Consider the following 19,435-nt stretch of genomic DNA (forward strand, 5'->3'; position numbering starts at 1 on the left):
ATTTTTGCAATGTTACGTAGATGTAAAAAAGCTGTCCTTGAAACAGTCTTGGTTTGTTTGTCAAACGAGAGATCAGGATCTAGAGTAAAGTTTTTTTTGAGACAACTGTACAACAATCAGGATTAATTGTCAGATCCAACAGAAGATCTCTTTGTTTCTTTGGACCTAGAATTAGCATCTCTGTTTTGTCCGAGTTTAAAAGTTAAACATTTACCGCCATTCCCTTCCTTTTGTCTGAAACACAGGCATCCAGGGAGGGCAATTTTGGGGCTTCACCATGTTTCATCGAAATGTACAGCTATGTATCGTCCGCATAGCAATGAAAGTTAACATTATGTTTCCGAATGACATCACCAAGAGGTAAAATATATAGTGAAAACAATAGTGGTCCTTAAACGGAACCTTGAGGAACACCGACATTTACAGTTGATTTGTCAGAGGACAAACCATCCACAGAGACAAACTGATATCTTTCCGACAGATAAGATCTAAACCAGGCCAGAACTTGTCCGTGTAGACCAATTTGGGTTTCCAATCTCACCAAAAGAATGTGGTGATCGGTGTTATCAAAAGCAGCACTAAGGTCTAGGAGCACGAGGACAGATACAGAGCCTTGGTCTGACGCCATTAAAAGGTCATTTACCACCTTCACGAGTGCAGCCTCAGTGCTATAATGAGGTCTAAAACCAGACTGAAGCGTTTCGTATACATTGTTTGTCTTCAGGAAGGCGGTGAGTTGCTGCACATAATCTTTTTCAAAATTCTTTGAGAGGAATGGGAGATTCGATACAGGCCGATAGTTTTTTATATTTTCTGCATCAAGGTTTGGCTTTTTCTAGAGAGGCTTTGTTACTGCCACTTTTAGTGAGTTTGGTACACATCCGGTGGATAGGGAGTTGTTTATTATTTTCAACATAGGAGGGCCAAGCACAGGAAGCAGCTCTCAGTAGTTTAGTTGGAATAGGGTCCAGTATGCAGCTTGAAGGTTTAGAGGCCATGATTATTTTCATCCACGTGTCAAGATATTTAGTATTTCAAAACTTGAGTGTCTCCCTTGATCCTAGGTCCTGGCAGTGTTGTGCAGACTCAGGACAACTGAGCTTTGGAGAAATATGCAGATTTAAGAGGAGTCTGTAATTTGCTTTCTAATGATCATGATATTTTCGGCGAAGAAGTTCATGAATTTTTCACTGCTGAAGTGAAAGCCATTTTCTCTTGGGGAATGCTGCTTTTTAGTTAGCTTTGCGACAGAATCAAAAATAAATGTTGGATTGTTCTTATTCTACTCAATTCAGTTGGAAAAATAGGATGATCGAGCAACAGTGAGGGCTCTTCGATACTGCATACTTTCCAAGCTAATCGGAAGACCTCCAAGAACGCCATTTCCGTTCCAATTTTCTGGAAGCTTGCTTCAGTTCTCAGGTATGTTCTGTCTACCAGGGAGTTTCTTATGACAAATGTTTTTTGTTTTTAGCGGTGCGACTGCATCTAGGGTATTACGCAAGGTTCAGTTTAGTTCCTCAGTTAGGTGTTTAACCGATTTTTGTCCTCTGACGTCCTTGGGTAGGTGGAGGGAGTCTGGAAGGGCATCTAGGAATCTTTGGGTTGTCCGAGAATTTATAGCACGACTTTTGATGATCCTTGGTTGGAGTCTGAGCAGATTATTTGTTGCGATGGCAAACATAATAACATGGTGGTCCGATAGTCCAGGATTATGAGGAAAAAACAATATTAATTCCACGGGACAACACTAGGTCCAGAGTATGACTGTGGAAATGAGTATGTTGGACAAAACCCACTGAGTCGATGATGGCTCCGAAAGCCTTTTGGAGTGGGTCTGTGAACTTTTCCATGTGAATATTAGTCACCAAAAATGTGAATATTATCTGCCATGACTACAAGGTCTGATAGGAATTCAAGGAACTCAGTAGCTATAAAAAAAAAAAAAGTGATTGAGTAGGCTGCATAGATTTCATGACTAGAAGCTCAAAAGATGAAAACGTCGTTTTTTTTTGGTAAATTGAAATTTGCTTTCCTAAATGTTAACAACACCTCCGTCCTTTGCTGGATGCGCGGGCGATATGGTCACTAGTGTAACCAGGAGGTGAGATCTCACTTAACACAGTAAATTCATCAGGCTTAAGCCATGTTTCAGTCAGGCCAATCACATCAAGATTATGATCAGTGATTCGTTAATTGACTATAACTGCCTTTGAAGTGAGGGATCTAACATTAAGTACCCCTATTTTGAGATGTGAGATATCACAATCTCTTTCAATAATGACAGGAATGGAGGAGGTCTTTATTCCAGTGCGATTGCTCGAGCAAACACCGCCATGTTTAGTTTTGCCCAACCTAGATCGAGGCACATACATGGCCTCAATGGGGGTAGCTAAGCGGACTACACTGACTGTGCTAGAGGCAGACTCCACTAAGCTGGCAGGCACCATTGTTTCCTCCGCTGCACCTGACAGCAGAGACTGGGGACTTACTGACTTTTACTACTCTGAGTCTGGGGGAGTTTGCTAAGGTGGGGGAACTATACATTCTCAGTGTCAAAGTAAGGAATGTCAAAATCTTAGAGTCAGTGAATGGGCCGGCACCAGTGGTAGGGTGTCCTGGGGGATGAGAGCTTGGCAGGATTCCTTTGAAGGGTGATCTACAACCACCCAGGGGCCAAAAAGATCAGGGGACCTCCAGTGGAGTGTTATACATGATGCCCTGGCCACTAATAGCTGGCTGTTTTTTCGTAACCTGAGACTGTTCGGCATGTTTTCTATTTGTGCTAGGCTGATGCCATTACTGTCTTTGTTAGACCTTCTGTATTCTAGGTTGGGCTTTTCATTTTGTGGGGATGTTGGTGTTGGGGCCAAGACATTCTCACAGTGATAGAGCCAAGTGTACGTTGTTAAAAAAATTTACCGGGCCATATGGCTAACCATACAGAACCGGCTCAGAGGGAGGGGGCAACTGAATCTGTAGATTTTGGGCGTTTCTTGTGTTGTTTTTTCCCTTTGAACAAAAACATGGGGGTTGAGCCCTGAGCAGCCTTGGGTTGGCCTTCTGGACAAGCAATGTCTTTGCACAAAATCATCACTGGATGATTCTTTTTAAGTTTAATATTGCGGGTAATGGAGTTGCCAATGACTAGGGTTTTCAATTTGTCAGATCTAATTGTGGGAGGCTTCGGGGGCGTAAAGACCCCGTAACGGGTGGAGGAGAGACATGAGAAGGCTCGGCCTCTGACTCGTTGCTTAATAGGGAGAACCCGGTTGAAAGCATTACTTTCCAGAAGCCTTGAGAAAATTGGCCGGTTGCGGGGACTGTGCAGGGGAGATTTATATTCATATCTGTACTTACTGGTGGCACAGACGCTGTTTCATCCTTTCCTACACTTAAATTGCCCTTGCCTAATGATTGTACAGGCAGACCATCTACGGGAAGAAGGATGTCAGCGTTGTGCAGCGGCTGAAACCTGGTCCAGACTGAGTCTGAACGCTCCTTGGCAACAACAACACCAGGCTCCAGAGCATCGAAGCTGTAAAACAGGAATTAACAACAACAAAAAATGTGAAGACATTACAACCTTGCACAACATCAATTCACCACCCTATTTTCGATAAAAAGATTAACCTCATACAATGCAATGAAAATGACATTCACCGGAAGTGATGGTACTGCGTGTCAGGTGTTGTTGTCAGCAGCTGAAGTGCTGGTACTGCTTGTCAGGTGTTGTTGCCAGCCATAGCTTTCCACCAGCACCGTACCATCCTCCAGTCCAATCAGCTGTGGGGTGTTGACCCCTGTCTCAGTGCTGTCCTTCACAACACCCGCAATCTCAGACAAAAGTGTTCACTCTGGTCTTTCTGAAGGCTGCTTGATGAGGCCAAAGCACCAGTCGGGGGCAAACTTGGTGTGGCCTGTGATCAGGAAGTGAAGGTCCAGAGTGTGGTTGAGCTTGTGCATGGTCCGCCAGGCACAATACCAGAGCACAAACTTGTTCTTGTTTTGGCCACTGCAGTTATCACAATTCAGATGCACACGTGTTTCCCCAACTCCGTAGTTGGTGAAGAAATGGTGCATGTAGTTGATAACTGCGCTGCTGCATTTGCTGGATGACATGCCTTCATCAATCAAGTAGTTGACTTGTTGTGGAATTCCTTCACAGCAGACACCAAAGAAGCCACACTTGCGAGGAGTTAAAAAGTAGATGGGACCTGGCTGCATAGGGTCAGAAGGATAGTGCACCTGCAAACAACAAAAGAACATTAAGATAAATTACAATTAATTGTCTCACCCCTGTCAATCTGTCTTCATACTGCTCAGTGAAATGTATTTGAACACCTACTCATTCAAGGGTTTTTCTTTATTTTTCCTATTTTCTACATTGTAGAATAATAGTGAAGATATCAAAACTATGAAATAACACATATGGAATCATGTAGTAACCAAAATAGTTTTAAACAAGTCAAAATATATTTTATATATGCCTATGTAGATATTCCATAAAAAATCTGCCGTTTCCAGCTACAGTAGTCATTTACAACATTAACAATGTCTACACTGTATTTCTGATCAATTTGATGTTATTTTAATGGACAAATAAATAGAAATGTCCTTGTTATCGCAAGAAAAGCTAAGTGACCCCAAACTCAGGTGGGGTCGAGTTTGAGATGGTCAATAATGTGAAGGGTTTTCAGAACGTATGGGGGGTCAGGGAGAGGGTGGATTGAGTATGTATTGCTAGAGAGTGCGGGTTGAATGTACATTTGTGATTGGATTGTGGAATGTGAATTGCATTTTATTGAACTGTGTAATGTGGTTGTGTTGATGTTGGGTGGTGCGCAATTCGTTTTTAGAGGGGAGGTTAATTTTGTGTTTTTGTTATATGTGTCCCCTTCTACAGGTAATGATACGAGAGAGGTTGTCTATTGGAGACGGGGGAGGCGACCACCCAAGTCCTCCCCCACCTGTGGTAGTCCCCAACCAAATAGACAGCCCCCAGCTCCAGCCTGCAGACCTGACCAAGCTGAGGGAAATGTTGACTCAGCGCGATAACGAGATCTGTATCCTTCCTATGCTGCAACCTTACAAGTATTACTCAAGTTCATCTCTGTCATCTGTTTGTGACTACCAATCGGAGAATGTTCTGGCAAACGCATATTCTATTTCTGTTGAAGTCATTATTGATGCGCCAATCAAAAAACAATTAAGCTCAAGGAAACGCCACTTTCTACCCGATCACCAAAAGGGTCCACCTGATAGTGGACACCCAGTTCCTACTTACACATTTTTCATGTGCTTACTCTTTTCTGCTAAGTTTATTTAGTTATTTAGCATTTATTTAGCATTTATTTAACCAGGCACAGTGTCTTTAGAAAGTTTTCATACATCTTGACTTATTCTACATTTTGTAGTGTTACAGCCTGAATTCAAAATGGATTATGTAGATTGTTTTTGTCACTCATCTGCACAAACTGAAATCATGTGTTTAGAAATGTTTGCACATTTATTGAACATTAAATACAGAAATATCTCATTTGCATAAGTATTTACACCCCTAAATCAATAAATGTTAGAATCACCTTTGGCAGTGGGTAAGTCTCTTAGAGCTTTGCACACCTGGATTGTACAATATCCGCACATTCTTTCAAAACTTCTTCAATCTCTGTCAAGTTGGTGGTTGATCATTGCTAGACAGCCGTTTTCAAGTCTTGCTGTAGATTTTCAAGCCAATTTTCAATCCTCTAGGATTTTTCCTCTGCTTAGCTCTATTCCGTTTTACCCCATTTTTCTCACCAATGTTGATAACTCCCCAACGAGCTCGGAATGTGAAGGTCGAGTCATGCGTCATGAAACATGACCCGTCAAACCGCGCTTCTTAACACCCGCCTGCTTAACTCAGAAGCCAGCTGCACCAGTCAGCCTGCAGGCGCCCGGCCCACCACAAGGAGTCGCTAGAGGGCGATGATTGTGCGCCACCCTATGGGACTCCCGATCACGGCCATTTGTGATACAGCCCGGAATCAAACCCTGGTCTGTAGTGACGACTATAGCACTGCGATGCAGTGCCTTTGACCATTGTGCACCTCGGGAGGCCTATTCCGATGACAAGTATACCCATAACATGATGCAGCCACCACCATGCTTGAAAATATGAAGTGGTATTCAGTGATGTGTTGTGTTGGATTTGTCCCAAACATAACGAGTTGTATTCAGGACATAAAGTTCATTTTTATATGTTTTAATAAAGTTAATTGCCAAATGTTCTACTTTAGTGCCTTATTGCAAACAGGATGAATGTCTGTACAGGCTTCGTTCTTTTCGCTCTGTCATTTAGGTTAGTATTGTGGAGTAACTGTCACGACTTCCGCCGGAGTCGGTCCCTCTCCTTGCTCGAGCAGCGTTTGGCGGTCGACGTCACCGGCCTTCTAGCCATCGCCGATCCACTTTTCATTTGTATTGTCTTTGTTTTCTACACACCTGGTTTAAATTCACCATTACATGTTCATTATTTAACCCTCTGGTTTCCCCCATGTTTGTTTGCGTGTTTGTTTTATTGTTCAGGTTGTTACTGACGGCTGGTATTTTGTTGCCGGGTTTTATTATTACGCCCATTTATTTCGTGGTACCGGTATTTTTCCCGCACCATAGTATAGTGTTTATACTGGTGTTATCTTGTATTAAATACCTTGTCCACGCATCTCAGCTCTCCTGCGCCTGACTCCTTTTACCAGTTACCCACAGCCTTGACAGAAACGCGCACCCACTCAGAATGGAGTCAGCAGGAGCAGGTGCCCCTGCAGTAGGGGTTGAGGAGCGAGTCCAGCAGCATACTGCCATGCTACATTATCTCGGCAGCGCCATGGATCGCATTCTACAAACCATGGAGCGCTGGGAGAGAAGAGGAGTCCCTCCAGCGTCTCCACCAGCATCACCAGTCTCACCATCACTCACCCCTCCTTCACCCGGGCCCAGTGAGATTCGGCTCGCCCTCCCGAGGGAGTATGATGGTACGGCGGAGGGTTGTCAGGGGTTCTTGCTCCAGCTAGAGCTCTACCTGGCAACCGTCCACCCGGCTTCTTCGGGCCATGAGAGCGTGGCCGCCCTCGTCTCCTGCCTCTCAGAGAAAGTCCTGGAGTGGGCCAAAGCCGTATGGGGGGAAGAAGAAGCGGTGTTGGACCACTTCGAGGATTTCATCCGCCGCTTCCGGGCAGTCTTTGATCACCCGCCTGAGGATAGAGCGGCGGGTGAAGGTCTCGTCCACCTAAGGCAGGGGACGAGGAGCGCACAGGAGTTCGCGTTGGAATTCCGGACCCTGGCCGCCGGCACAGGATGGAACGACAGGGCCTTGATCGATCACTACCGGTGCAGTCTGCGCGAGGACGTCCGTCGGGAGTTGGCCTGCAGGGACACCACTCTTACATTCCAACAGCTGGTGGACCTGTCCATCCGGCTGGATAACCTGCTGCTTACACGCGGACGTCCAGATCGGGGTCTGTCGGTTCCATCCCCCAGCACCACCGCTCCGACGCTCATGGAGCTGGGAGGTGCTGCACTTAGGGCGACCAGAGGAGGGGCCTTCCATGCACCATCTGTGGCCGCAGAGGGCACACTGCCGGTCGGTGCTAGGGAGGTTCCTCTGGGAGTCGAGGCAGCAGGCAGGGCACTCTCGTGTCACCCCAGGTGAGTTGGCACCAGGCTCACCCCAGGTGAGTCGGCACCAGGCTCACCCAGAGCCCCCTGTTGCTCACATGTTTTTGTTTATTAATTTTCCTCGCATTCCCAGCATACGGTGCTCGTAGATTCAGGCGCAGCTGGGAATTTTATTGACAGATCATTTGTACATAGTTTAGGGATACCCATTGTTCCTGTGGATATGCCCTTCCCTGTGCATGCCCAAGATAGTCGACCATTAGGGTCAGGGCTAATTAGGGAGGCCACCGCTCCACTGGGCATGGTTGCGCAGGAGGGTCACAAGGAGAGAATCAGTCTCTTCCTTATTGATTCTCCTGTGTTTTCCGTGGTGCTGGGCCTACCCTGGTTGGCCTGTCATGACCCCACTATTTCGTGGGGTCATGTCTCCGAATCTCTGGGGCAGGGGTATATCCGGCCCTCCACTTCACCTGCCTCCTCGAGTTTCTTTTTTGTGAAGAAGAACGATGGAGGTCTGCGCCCGTGTATTGACTATCGAGGCATCAACCAAATCATCAATCAAATTGGATGTCAGGAGCGCTTACAACCTGATGCGTATCCGGGAGGGGGATGAGTGGAAGACGGCATTTAGTACCACCTCAGGGCACTATGAGTACCTCGTCATGCCGTACTGGTTGATGAATGCTCCATCAGTCCTCCAGGCCTTTGTAGACAAGATTTTCCGGGACCTGCACAGGCAGGGTGTAGTGGTGTATATCGACAACATTCTGATATACTCCGCTACACGCGCCGAGCATGTGTCCCTGGTGCACAGGGTGCTTGGTCGACTGTTGAAGCATGACCTGTACGTCAAGGCTGAGAAATGCCTGTTCTTTAAACAGTCCGTCTCCTTCCTAGGATACCGCATTTCCACTTCAGGAGTGGAGATGGAGAGTGACCGCATTTCAGCTGTGCGTAATTGGCCGACTCCCACCACGGTAAAGGAAGTGCAGCGGTTTTTAGGGTTTGCCAACTACTACCGGAGGTTTATCCGGGGTTTTGATCAGGTGGAAGCTCCCATTACCTCACTGCTGAAGGGTGGACCGGTGCGTTTGTGGTGGTCGGCTGAGGCGGACAGTGCTTTTGGTCACCTGAGGGCTCTGTTTACCTCGGCTCCGGTGCTGGCTCATCCGGATCCCTCCTTGGCGTTCATAGTGGAGGTGGACGCGTCCGATGCTGGGATAGGAGCCGTGCTCTCTCAGCGCCTGGGTACGCCAACGAAGCTCCGCCCCTGTGCCTTCTTTTCAAAGAAGCTCAGCCCGGCGGAACAAAACTGTGACGTGGGGGACCGGGAGCTGTTGGCTGTAGTCAAGGCTTTGAAGGTGTGGAGACATTGGCCTGAGGGGGCTAAACACCCTTTTCTCATCTGGACGGACCACCACAATCTGGAGTACATCCGGGCAGCGAGGAGACTGAACCCTCGCCAGGCAAGGTGGGCCATGTTCTTTACCCATTTCGTTTTCACCCTCTTGCCTGGTGGCACCGGTGGTGTGGGAGCTGGATGCAGACATCGAGCGGGCGTTACGTTCAGAGCCCAGTGTCCAGCTGGGCGTCTGTACGTTCCGTTTGCTGTCCGCGACCGTTTGATCTATTGGGCCCACACGTCACCCTCCTCTGGTCAGCCGGTTATCGGTCGGACAGTGCGCTGTCTTAGTGGGAAATACTGGTGGTTCACCTTGGCTAAGGACGTGAGGGTTTATGTTTCCTCCTGCTCGGTGTGCACCCAATGCAAGGCCCCTAGGCACCTGCCCAGAGGGAAGTTACAACCCTTACCCGTTCTACAACGGCCATGGTCGCACCTGTCGGTGGACTTCCTGACGGATCTTCCTCCCTCACAGGGTAACACCACGATCCTGGTTGTTGTGGATCGGTTTTCTAGGTCCTGCCGTCTCCTCCCTTTGCCCGGTCTCCCTACGGCCCTACAGACTGCGGAAGCCCTGTTCACACATGTCTTCCGGCACTACGGGGTGCCTGAGGACATAGTATCTGATCGAGGTCCCCAGTTCACGTCAAGGGTCTGGAGGGCGTTCATGGAACGTCTGGTGGTCTCGGTCAGCCTTACCTCAGGTTTTCACCACGAGAGTAACGGGCAGGTGGAGAGAGTAATCCAGGATGTGGGTAGGTTTCTTATTGCCAGGAGCGGCCGGGGGAGTGGGCGGCGTTCATACCCTGGGCAGAGATGGCCCAGAAAGAGGGAAAAAGGACTGCCTAAGTATGATTCCCAATCAGAGACACCGATAGACAGCTGCCTCTGATTGGGAACCACACTCGGCCAAAAACAAAGAAATGGAAAACATAGAAATATAGAAACTAGAATGCCCACCCGATTCATTGGTTTTAACAGGTATTTAGTCAAATCCCAAAATTTTGGTCACATAATTAAAGAGCAGCAGTAAATTAACACTAGCGAGGCTATATACAGGGGGTACTGGTACCAAACCTCTGGTACAGCATTTGAGTGAACTCGTAATGCTGCTTTCCTTTATCTTCATTGATTATGTCGGGGACTATGTTGTAGTTGAGTTACGTACAGGGCCATGAGAGTTATGACACTGTTTTGGTTCCATTTAATTAGTTTTACACTCTTGTTCCCGATTACATCTGCATGACAGCTAAATGAGTAGTACTTTGCAGACGCCCTACATAGGGGGACATTAATCATCCTGACATAAACCTGGACATTTAGATAACTTGTTTGATTGAGAGATGTACATCATCTATCTATGTAGACCAACCTACTTTTGGTAGGTGTGAAAACAAGATGTTTGAAAATCTGATGAGGCAAAACTAGAACGGGCTCAGGGAACGAAATAATGTGGTGACTGTAAATTACTGGATGCCATCCCAGGCATCAACAACACGGTACTCTTTTGTGAAACCACAGGCAGTTTTTGAAAATAAGCTATTTTCCGTGTGTACTTTACTACAAGCCTTTGATTAAATATTGAATGTATATTTTGATGGAATGCAACCTGGTGCTTGTGTCGTAAAAAAAAAAAGGACAGCGCCTAAATCTTGGAAGATCTTTTTATTTTTTGCTTTAGTCTTGAGTTATTTGAGCAGTCAGCAGTTTATAGGTAAAAAAAAAAAAAAGGGTACTTGACAGTCTGTATTTTATGGATTTACCTTCCCTGGCCCTGTTTCCTTTCTTCTTGGCAGTGCAGGGAACAGATGTGTATTCCCGTTGTGCAGTAAGCATGTCAGCCTATGAACAACCTTTTCATTTGGTAAATCAAGGGGCTTGGACTTTTCTTTTCAAGGACAGCCATTAAAAATAAAAATGAATGTATTGTTCATTTTGCATCTGTGTGCTTGTATATGCATAAACTACATATAGACTGTCAGTAAGTGCAAGGTTCTCCAAAACATTTGATTGATCCCAATGGATTGGGTTTGAAGTAGATGGGACAGAGGGAAACCATTACAGTAAATTGAACTAATGGGTTGAATAAGTTTGTGCTGTTCTGTTGCCAGGTGGAACATGTCGTGGGATTGGAAGTGTGAACAGGATCGGAGTGTTTTCGTCTTTCACTCACTCTCTTGCACTCACTCACTCTGTCATACACACACACACAAATGTGCACACACACACACATTTGTACGCAAACATACACTCACAAATGTGCGCACACACAAATGCACGCATGCACAAATGTGAAAAAAAAGACTCATCAGGAGAAGATGCTCTGGAATCTTGACACGCTCTCTCCAGCCTTCACGGCTCCTATTCTCTCCGGTAATTCATACCAGACAAGGGCTGCATCCCAAATTTACATTTAGATTTGAGTAATTTAGCAGATGCTCTTATCCAGAGCAACTTACAGTTAATGCATTAATCTTAAGATTGCTAGTTGAGACTACCACATATCACAGTCGTAAGTACATTTTTCTCAATAATGAAGTTATCAGCAAAGTCAGTGCTAGTGTAACAGTATAGCTTCTGCACACATCGACAACAGCCACCCTCGAAGCATCGTTACCCATCGCTCCCCAAAAGCCTTGCAGAGCAAGGGGGACAACTACTTCAAGGTGTCAGAGCGAGTGACGTCACCGATTGAAATGCTATTAGCGCGCACCCCGCTAACTAGCTAGCCATTTCACATTGGTTACACTAGTAGGAAAAGACGAGTGCAAGTTAAAACATTTTATGGGGCAGAATAAGACTGAGATGTCTTATTTAAGATACTCTTTGACGAGGTAGGTTTTCAGATGTTTTCACCCCCCAATGGTGAACCAAAGACCAGAGGTGGCAGAACGGAGTTCCCAAATGGCACCCTAATCTTCTGGATAATATTGACGGTACCAAATGGCACCCTATTCCCAGGACATCTCACTGAGCCGGTAAGGTCAGAGAACGCATGTGTCAGCCTGGCCCATATTAAAGACTACAGCGTGCTCGTGCCATTTCCTCCATGTCAAAGGAAACCATGGTTATTGCCCCTGTTGTCTTGAAGTATGTGTTGTAAGGGGAGCCGCATATCATATTCATCTCCATGTGATGTCCCTCACAGTGCAAGGCAGACCAGGGATATTCTTCAAAATATGTTTTGTCCTTTTCGTGGAAACTTAATTTCGTTTTTCTGTGATATATTGACAGATGGAAATTCCCTTTCTCTAAGACAGAATGCCCTTTGCCAGTTGTGTTGAAATTGGAGTATCTATTTTGTCCCATTCCTTACCTCCATATGCCATCTAGGCCTATACCTTGAACTTTAAACCTGACTGTTATCTCTACCTCAAACCAGACTGATGAGATATTTTGTTACACATTTGTGAGGATAGACATTTCCTCTAATGGCTCAGACACACTGCGGCGATGAATTGATAAAACCAGCTGGTAGCCATCCTATTGCTTGCAGTGTGTTATAGCAACCACCTGCTGGATGTCAACAAATGTGAAAATTAACTGAAAGTGACAGACAATCCTGGTCAAAGGCACTCAACCCGTAGCTCTGGTGTGTTTCCTCTCTTACTTGCTATGTATGGTACCCACCACCCGGCTAACTAAGGTGTGCGTTTTCAGTTTTAAAAAAAAAGTCTGAAAAAAAATAAGTTACCCATCAACCATTTCTTCCCAAAGAGGATGTCTATACATTTTCTTTAACCTAAGCATCACAGATATCCTGGTGAGCCTTCTGAAGAAGGAGAAGAGGAGATCCAAGGACGCTGCTGCTCAACTGGCCAACGTCTCCAATGGCCGTCCCTTGGACCCCCAGAGTCCTTTGAGGTTATACACAGCGTCACTGGCAGGAGACACCGAGGCAGTTGAGAATGACCATGGAGTGCCACCCACTCTTTATGGGGAAAGAGGTATGCGGATTTTCTGTCACCATCGGGTCAGGATGCAAATCCAGAAGTATGATAATTCATTTAAAAAATATGATTTTAATACTAATCTATACTTTAACCATACCGTATGACTGACCATAACCTTACATGGTTTAAATCTGTTTTTATAAATGTTCACTTCCCAGTATAGCCAATTTGTACTTTGCAAGTTGGCCATGTAGTGGGAATGCTTACTCACATTCTAGCAGAGACTCATGCTTACATGGTGTTTTTAACATGCTTTTATCACATGCACATTTGTGCAGAGAAACTAAACAGTTGTACGATTTTAGTTGTGTATTAGTTTTAAGTTGTATTAGTCATATAATTACGGGATAGACATGGTATACATCGAAAGGCTTACTTGCAGGTTCCTTCTCGGCAATGCAACAACAATAAGAAAAGATAAGAATACGAACGTGATGTAAATGACGGTAGAATAATAAACATTTTAGCATAAGTAAAATACAGGAAGGCACAATTTATAGTCCACTATTTCCATGTGTATATGGGAAGGGGTTGGGGTATGTGTATAAATTGAGCAGTATAATAGCAGTCTGGTAGCAGCAGTTGTGATGTGTGTGTAGCACTGAGTGTACAAAACATTAAGAACATAACAGAAACATGACATGGACTGACCAGGTGAATCCAGGTGAAAGCTATGATCCCTTGTTGATGTCACTTGTTAAATCAACTTCAATCAGTTTAGATGAAGGGAAGGAGCCAGGTTAAAACATTATTTTTAAGCCATAAGACAATTGAAACATGGATTGTGTATGTGTGTCATTCAGAGGGTGAATGGGCAAGACAAAATATTTAAGGGCCTTTGAAAGAGGTATGGTAGTAGGTGCCAGGCACACTGGTTTGTATCAAGAACATCAACGCTGCTGGGTTTTTCACACACAACAGTTTCCTGTGTGTATCAAGAAGGACATTCAGGACAATTTGACACAACTGTAGGAAGCATTGGAGTTAACATGGTCCAGCATCCCTGTGGAACGCTTTCGACACATTGTAGCGTCCATGCCCTGACGAATTGAGGTTCTTTTGAGGGCAAAAGGTGAAGGTGTTCCTACTCAGTGTGTGTGTGTGTGTGTGTGTGTGTGTGTGTGTGTGTGTGTGTGTGTGTGTGGTGTGTGTGTGTGTGTGTGTGTGTGTGTGTGTGTGTGTGTGTGTGTGCATGAGTGAGTACATATGTGTGATGAATCAGAGCAGGTGGTCAGTCCAGTTCAAGTGTTCAGCCGTCTGATGGCTTGTAGATATAAACGGTCTCTTAGCCTGTTGTTATCAGACCTCATGCTCCGATACCGTCTGCCCGATGGTAAGGGAGTGAAAAACTCGTGGCTGGAGTGTGTGTGATGCTGCGTGCCTTCCTCAGGCCCCATTTCGAGTAGATGTCCTGGATGTGTGAGAGCACGGTCCCAGTGATGTACTGGGCCGTCTTTACCACCCGCTGGAGTGCCTTGCGGTCATGGACGGAGTACCAGGCTGTGAAGCAACCGGTCAGGACGCTCTCGATGGTGCGGCGGTAGTATTTGGAGAGGACAAATGGAATGGAAGCAAATCCCAGCGGCAATGTGCCAACATCTAGCAGAAAGCCTTACAGAAGTCTGGAGGCTGTTATAGCAGCAAAGGGGGGACCAACTCCATATTAATGCCCATGAATTTGGAATGAGATGATTGATGAGCAGGTGTCCACATACTTTTGGTCATGTAGTTTATATATACAGTTGAAGTCGAAAGTTTACATACACTTAGGTTGGAGTCATTAAAACAAATGTTTCAACCACTCCACTAATTTCTTGTAAACAAACTATAGTTTTGGCAAGTCGGTTAGGACATCTACTTTGTGCATGACACAAGTCATTTTTCCAAGAATTGTTTACAGACATATTATTTCACATATAATTCACTGTATCACAATTCCAGTGGGTCAGAAGTTTACATACACTAAGTTGACTGTGCCTTTAACTTTTAGTTGGTACTCATCCCGGATCCGGGAGCACCCCCCACAGTAAAAAAGCTGACTAGCATAGCCTAGCATAGCGTCACAAGTAAATACTAGCATCTAAATATCATTAAATCACAAGTCCAAGACACCAGATGAAAGATACACATCTTGTGAATCCAGACATCATTTCTGATTTTTAAAATGTTTTACAGGGAAGACACAATATGTAAATCTATTAGCTAACCACGTTAGCAAAAGACACCACTTTTTTTACTCCACCAGTTTTTTACTCCATCAGTAGCTATCACAAATTTGACCAAATAAAGATATAAATAGCCACTAACCAATAAAAAACTTCATCAGATGACAGTCTGATAACATATTTATTGTATAGCATATGTTTTGTTAGAAAAATTTGCATATTTCAGGTATAAATCATAGTTTACCATTGCAACCACCATCACAAAATCTCACCAAAGCGACTAGAATAACTACAGAGAGCAACGTGTATTACCTAATTACTCATCATAAAACATTTCTTAAAAATACACAGCGTACAGCAATTGAAAGACACAGATCTTGTGAATCCAGACAATATTTCAGATTTTCTAAGRGTTTTACAGCGAAAACACAATATAACGTTATATTAGCTTACCACAATAGCAAACATCACAACAGCATTGATTCAAGCAAAAACATAGCGATTAGTATAAGTCACCAAAAGATATTAATTTTTTCACTAACCTTCTCAGAATTCTTCAGATGACAGTCCTATAACATCATATTACACAATGCATATAGAGTTTGTTCGAAAATGTGCATATTTAGCGGCACAAATCGTGGTTATACAATGAGAATAGTGGCCAAAACTTAGAGCAATCTGTCCGGCGCCATCTTGGAGAAGCACCTATTCTAATCGAAAACTATTCATAAACTTGACTAAAAAATACAAGTTGGACAGCTAATGAAAGATAAATTAGTTCTTAAGGCAATCGCTGTGTTAGATTTTTAAAATTAACGTTACTAGACATACAGTGTGCGTTACAGCCAGACCAGTGCCTGCAAAAATGGCGACCAAACACTTTTACATTTTTCCACATAAATACGGAATAACATCATAAATAGCTCTTACTTTTGGACGAGCTTCCATCAGAATCTTGGGCAAGGTGTCCTTTCGCCAGAACAATCGTCTTTGGGTTGAAAGATGTCCTCTTGTCCTGTCGAAATAGCCGCTAACGTTAGCCACCCACTGGAGAGGTGTCCAACTCGTGAAAGCGCATCACAYAGAAWTCCAGGAAAATCGCAATAAACTGCTATAAACTGCTATAAGTCGGTTTAAATTAACTACCTTATGATGTCTTTAACAACTATAACGAATAAAAACATGACCGGAGATACAGAACTGCTAAAACGAAAGCTTTGCAGGAGGCCATTGTGATGTCCCTGARGCGCCAGACGCCCAGTTGAAAAGAACGCTACTTCCGTTCCACYGGCTTATAWYGGGTCCCAGATTGCGCAATCCACTCCATTCAAATTKTCCCCGCTTACTGACATCTAGAGGAAGACGTATGCAGTGCATGTAGCCSGATGGCTTACATGGGGACTTATAAACTGACCTCAGAACAGGGACCTCAATTTCTGAAATCTCACTCCCTGACAGGAAATGTGCTGCAGAATGGGCTCTGTTTCACCCACAGACATAATTCAAACGGTTTTAGAAACTAGAGATTGTTTTCTATCCAATAGTAATAATAATATGCATATTGTACGAGCAAGAATTGAGTACGAGGCAGTTTAATTTGGGAACGCTAAATGTCGAAGTTGAAACAGCACCCCCTGTAGTGACAAGAGGTTTTAAACAGCTTAGAAAATTCTAGAAAATTAGGCTAATTGACATAATTTGAGTCAATTGGAGGTGTACCTGTGGATGTATTTCAAGGCCTACCTTCAAACTCAAAAGAAATCAGCCAAGACCTCAGATTGTAGACCTCCACAAGTCTGGTTCATCCTTGGGAGCAATTTCCAAACGCCTGAAGGTACCACGTTCATCTGTWCAAACAATAGTACGCAAGTATAAACACCATGGGACCACGCAGCCGTCATATCACTCAGGAAGGAGATGCGTTCTGTCTCCTAGAGATGAACGTACTTTGGTGCAAAAAGTGCAGATCAATTTCAGAACAACAGCAAAGGACCTTGTGAAGATGCTGGAGGAAACAGGTACAAAAGTATCTATATCCACAGTAAAACGAGTTCTATATCGACATAACCTGAAAGCCTCTCAGCAAGGAAGAAGCCACTGCTCCAAAACCGCCATAAAAAAGCCAGGCTACGGTTTGCAAATGCACATGGGGTCAAAGATTGTACTTTTTGGAGAAATGTCCTCTGGTCTGATGAAACAAAAATAGAACTATTTGGCCATAATGACCATCGTTATGTTTGGAGGAGAAAGTGGGATGCTTGCAAGCCGAAGAACACCATCCCATCCGTGAAGCATGGGGGTGGCAGCATCATGTTGTGGGGGTGCTTTGTTGCAGGAGGGACTGTTGCACTTCACAAAATAGATGGCATCATGAGGGAGGAAAATTATGTGGATATTGAAGCAACATCTCAAGACATCAGTCAGGAAGTTAATGCTTGGTCGCAAATGGGTCTTCGAAATGGACAATGACCCCAAGCATACTTCCAAAGTTGTAGCAACATGGCTTAAAGACAACAAAGTCAAGGTATTGGAGTGGCCATCACAAAGCCCTGATTTCAATACTATAGAAAATGTGTGGGCAGAACTGAAAAAGCGTGTGCGAGCAAGGAGGCCTACAAACCTGACTCAGTTACACCAGCTCTGTCAGGAGGGATGGGCCAAAATTCACGCAACTTATTGTAGGAAGCTTGTGGAAGGCTACCCGAAATGTTTGACCCAGGTTAAACAATATAAAGGCAATGCTACCAAATACTAATTGAGTGTATGTAAACTTCTGACCCACTGGGAATGTGATCAAAGAAATAAAAGCTGAAATAAATCATTCTCTCTTCTATTATTCTGAAATGTCTCATTCTTAAAATATAGTGGTGATCCTAACTGACCTAAGACATTGAATTTTTACTCGGATTAAATGTCAGGAATTGTGAAAAACAGAGTTTAAATGTAGTTGGCTAAGGTGTGTGTAAACTTCCGACTTCAACTGTAGGTGTACTCTAGAGCAAAGCGTGTTGATTTTTAATCAAATGGTGTTCTGCTATTGACACACTTGTTGAATTATGCATCAGAACGTGAGAACAACAGTAATTAATGAGGTAGGCAAGACATCGCATTTGAGTGCAGGCAGGTCTAGACAGAGCAAGTTTTTGGTGGTTGCAGCCATGCTCCACTTTTTAAGTTGATTTATTCATATGTGCAAATACGCCCACATTATTTACGCAAATAAGGCACATATAATTGTCTTTATTTTAACACAAAATATTTTTAAAATGATACAATTAGAAATGAACTTTTTCCACATTTTGTTACATTATAGCCTTATTCCAAATTTGGTTTAAAAAATAAATGTTCCTCATCAATTTACACATAATACACCATAATGACAAAGTGAAAACAGGTTTATAGATGTTTTTGCTAATACATTTTTTTTTAAATTCAGACTCTTTGCTACGAGACTCAAAATTGCGCTCCGGTGCATCCTGTTTCCATTGATCATTCTTGAGATGTTTCTGAAACTTGATTGGAGTCCACCTGCGGTAAATTAAATTGACTGCACATGACTGCACACACCTGTCTATATTATGTCCCACAGTTGACAGTGCATGTAAGAGCAAAAACTAAGCCATGGGGAGGAAGGAATTGTTTGCAGCGCTCCGAGACAAGATTGTGTTGAGGCACAGATCTGGGGAACGGTACCAAAAAATTGCTCTTGCATTGAAGGTCCCCAAGATCACAGTTGCCTTCATCATTCTTAAATTGAAGAAGTTTTGAACCACCAAGGCTTTTACTAGAGCTGGCCGCTCGGTCAAACTGGGCAATTGGGGGAGAAGGGCCTTGGTCAGGGAGGTGACCAAGAACCCGATGGCCAATCTGACAGAGTTCCTGAGTTCCTTTGTGGAGATGGGAGATCCTTCCAGAAGGACATCCATCTCTGCAGCACTCCACCAATCAGGCCTTTATGGTAGAGTGTAGAGGTTGACCGATTATGATTTTTCAACGCCGATACTGATTATTGGAGGACCAAAAAAAGCCAATACCAATTAATCTGACGATTTTTATATATATATATATATATATTTGAAATAATGACAATTACAACAATACTGAATTAACAATTTATTTTAACTTAATGTAATACATAAATAAAATATATTTAGTCTCAAATAAATAATGAAACATGTTCAATTTGGTTTAAATAATGCAAAAACACAGTGTTGGAGAAGAAAGTAAAAGTGCATTATGTGCCATGTAAAAAAATGTAA

At 43.9% G+C, this 19,435-nt stretch overlaps 1 protein-coding gene across 1 annotated transcript in view; it reads left to right on the forward strand.

Moving 5' to 3' along the window:
* kif6 (kinesin family member 6) overlaps nt 1–19,435 on the forward strand; it is a 177,414-nt gene that overhangs the window by 77,446 nt on the left and 80,533 nt on the right. Inside the window, exons 12-13 of the mRNA XM_023995100.2 lie at nt 4,907–5,066; nt 12,814–13,005. Coding sequence (XP_023850868.1) covers nt 4,907–5,066; nt 12,814–13,005 — 352 coding nt within the window. The remainder of the gene's footprint in view (nt 1–4,906; nt 5,067–12,813; nt 13,006–19,435) is intronic.

The sequence above is a fragment of the Salvelinus sp. IW2-2015 genome, linkage group LG10 (genome assembly GCF_002910315.2).
Source record: "Salvelinus sp. IW2-2015 linkage group LG10, ASM291031v2, whole genome shotgun sequence".
Classification (NCBI taxonomy): domain Eukaryota; kingdom Metazoa; phylum Chordata; class Actinopteri; order Salmoniformes; family Salmonidae; genus Salvelinus; species Salvelinus sp. IW2-2015.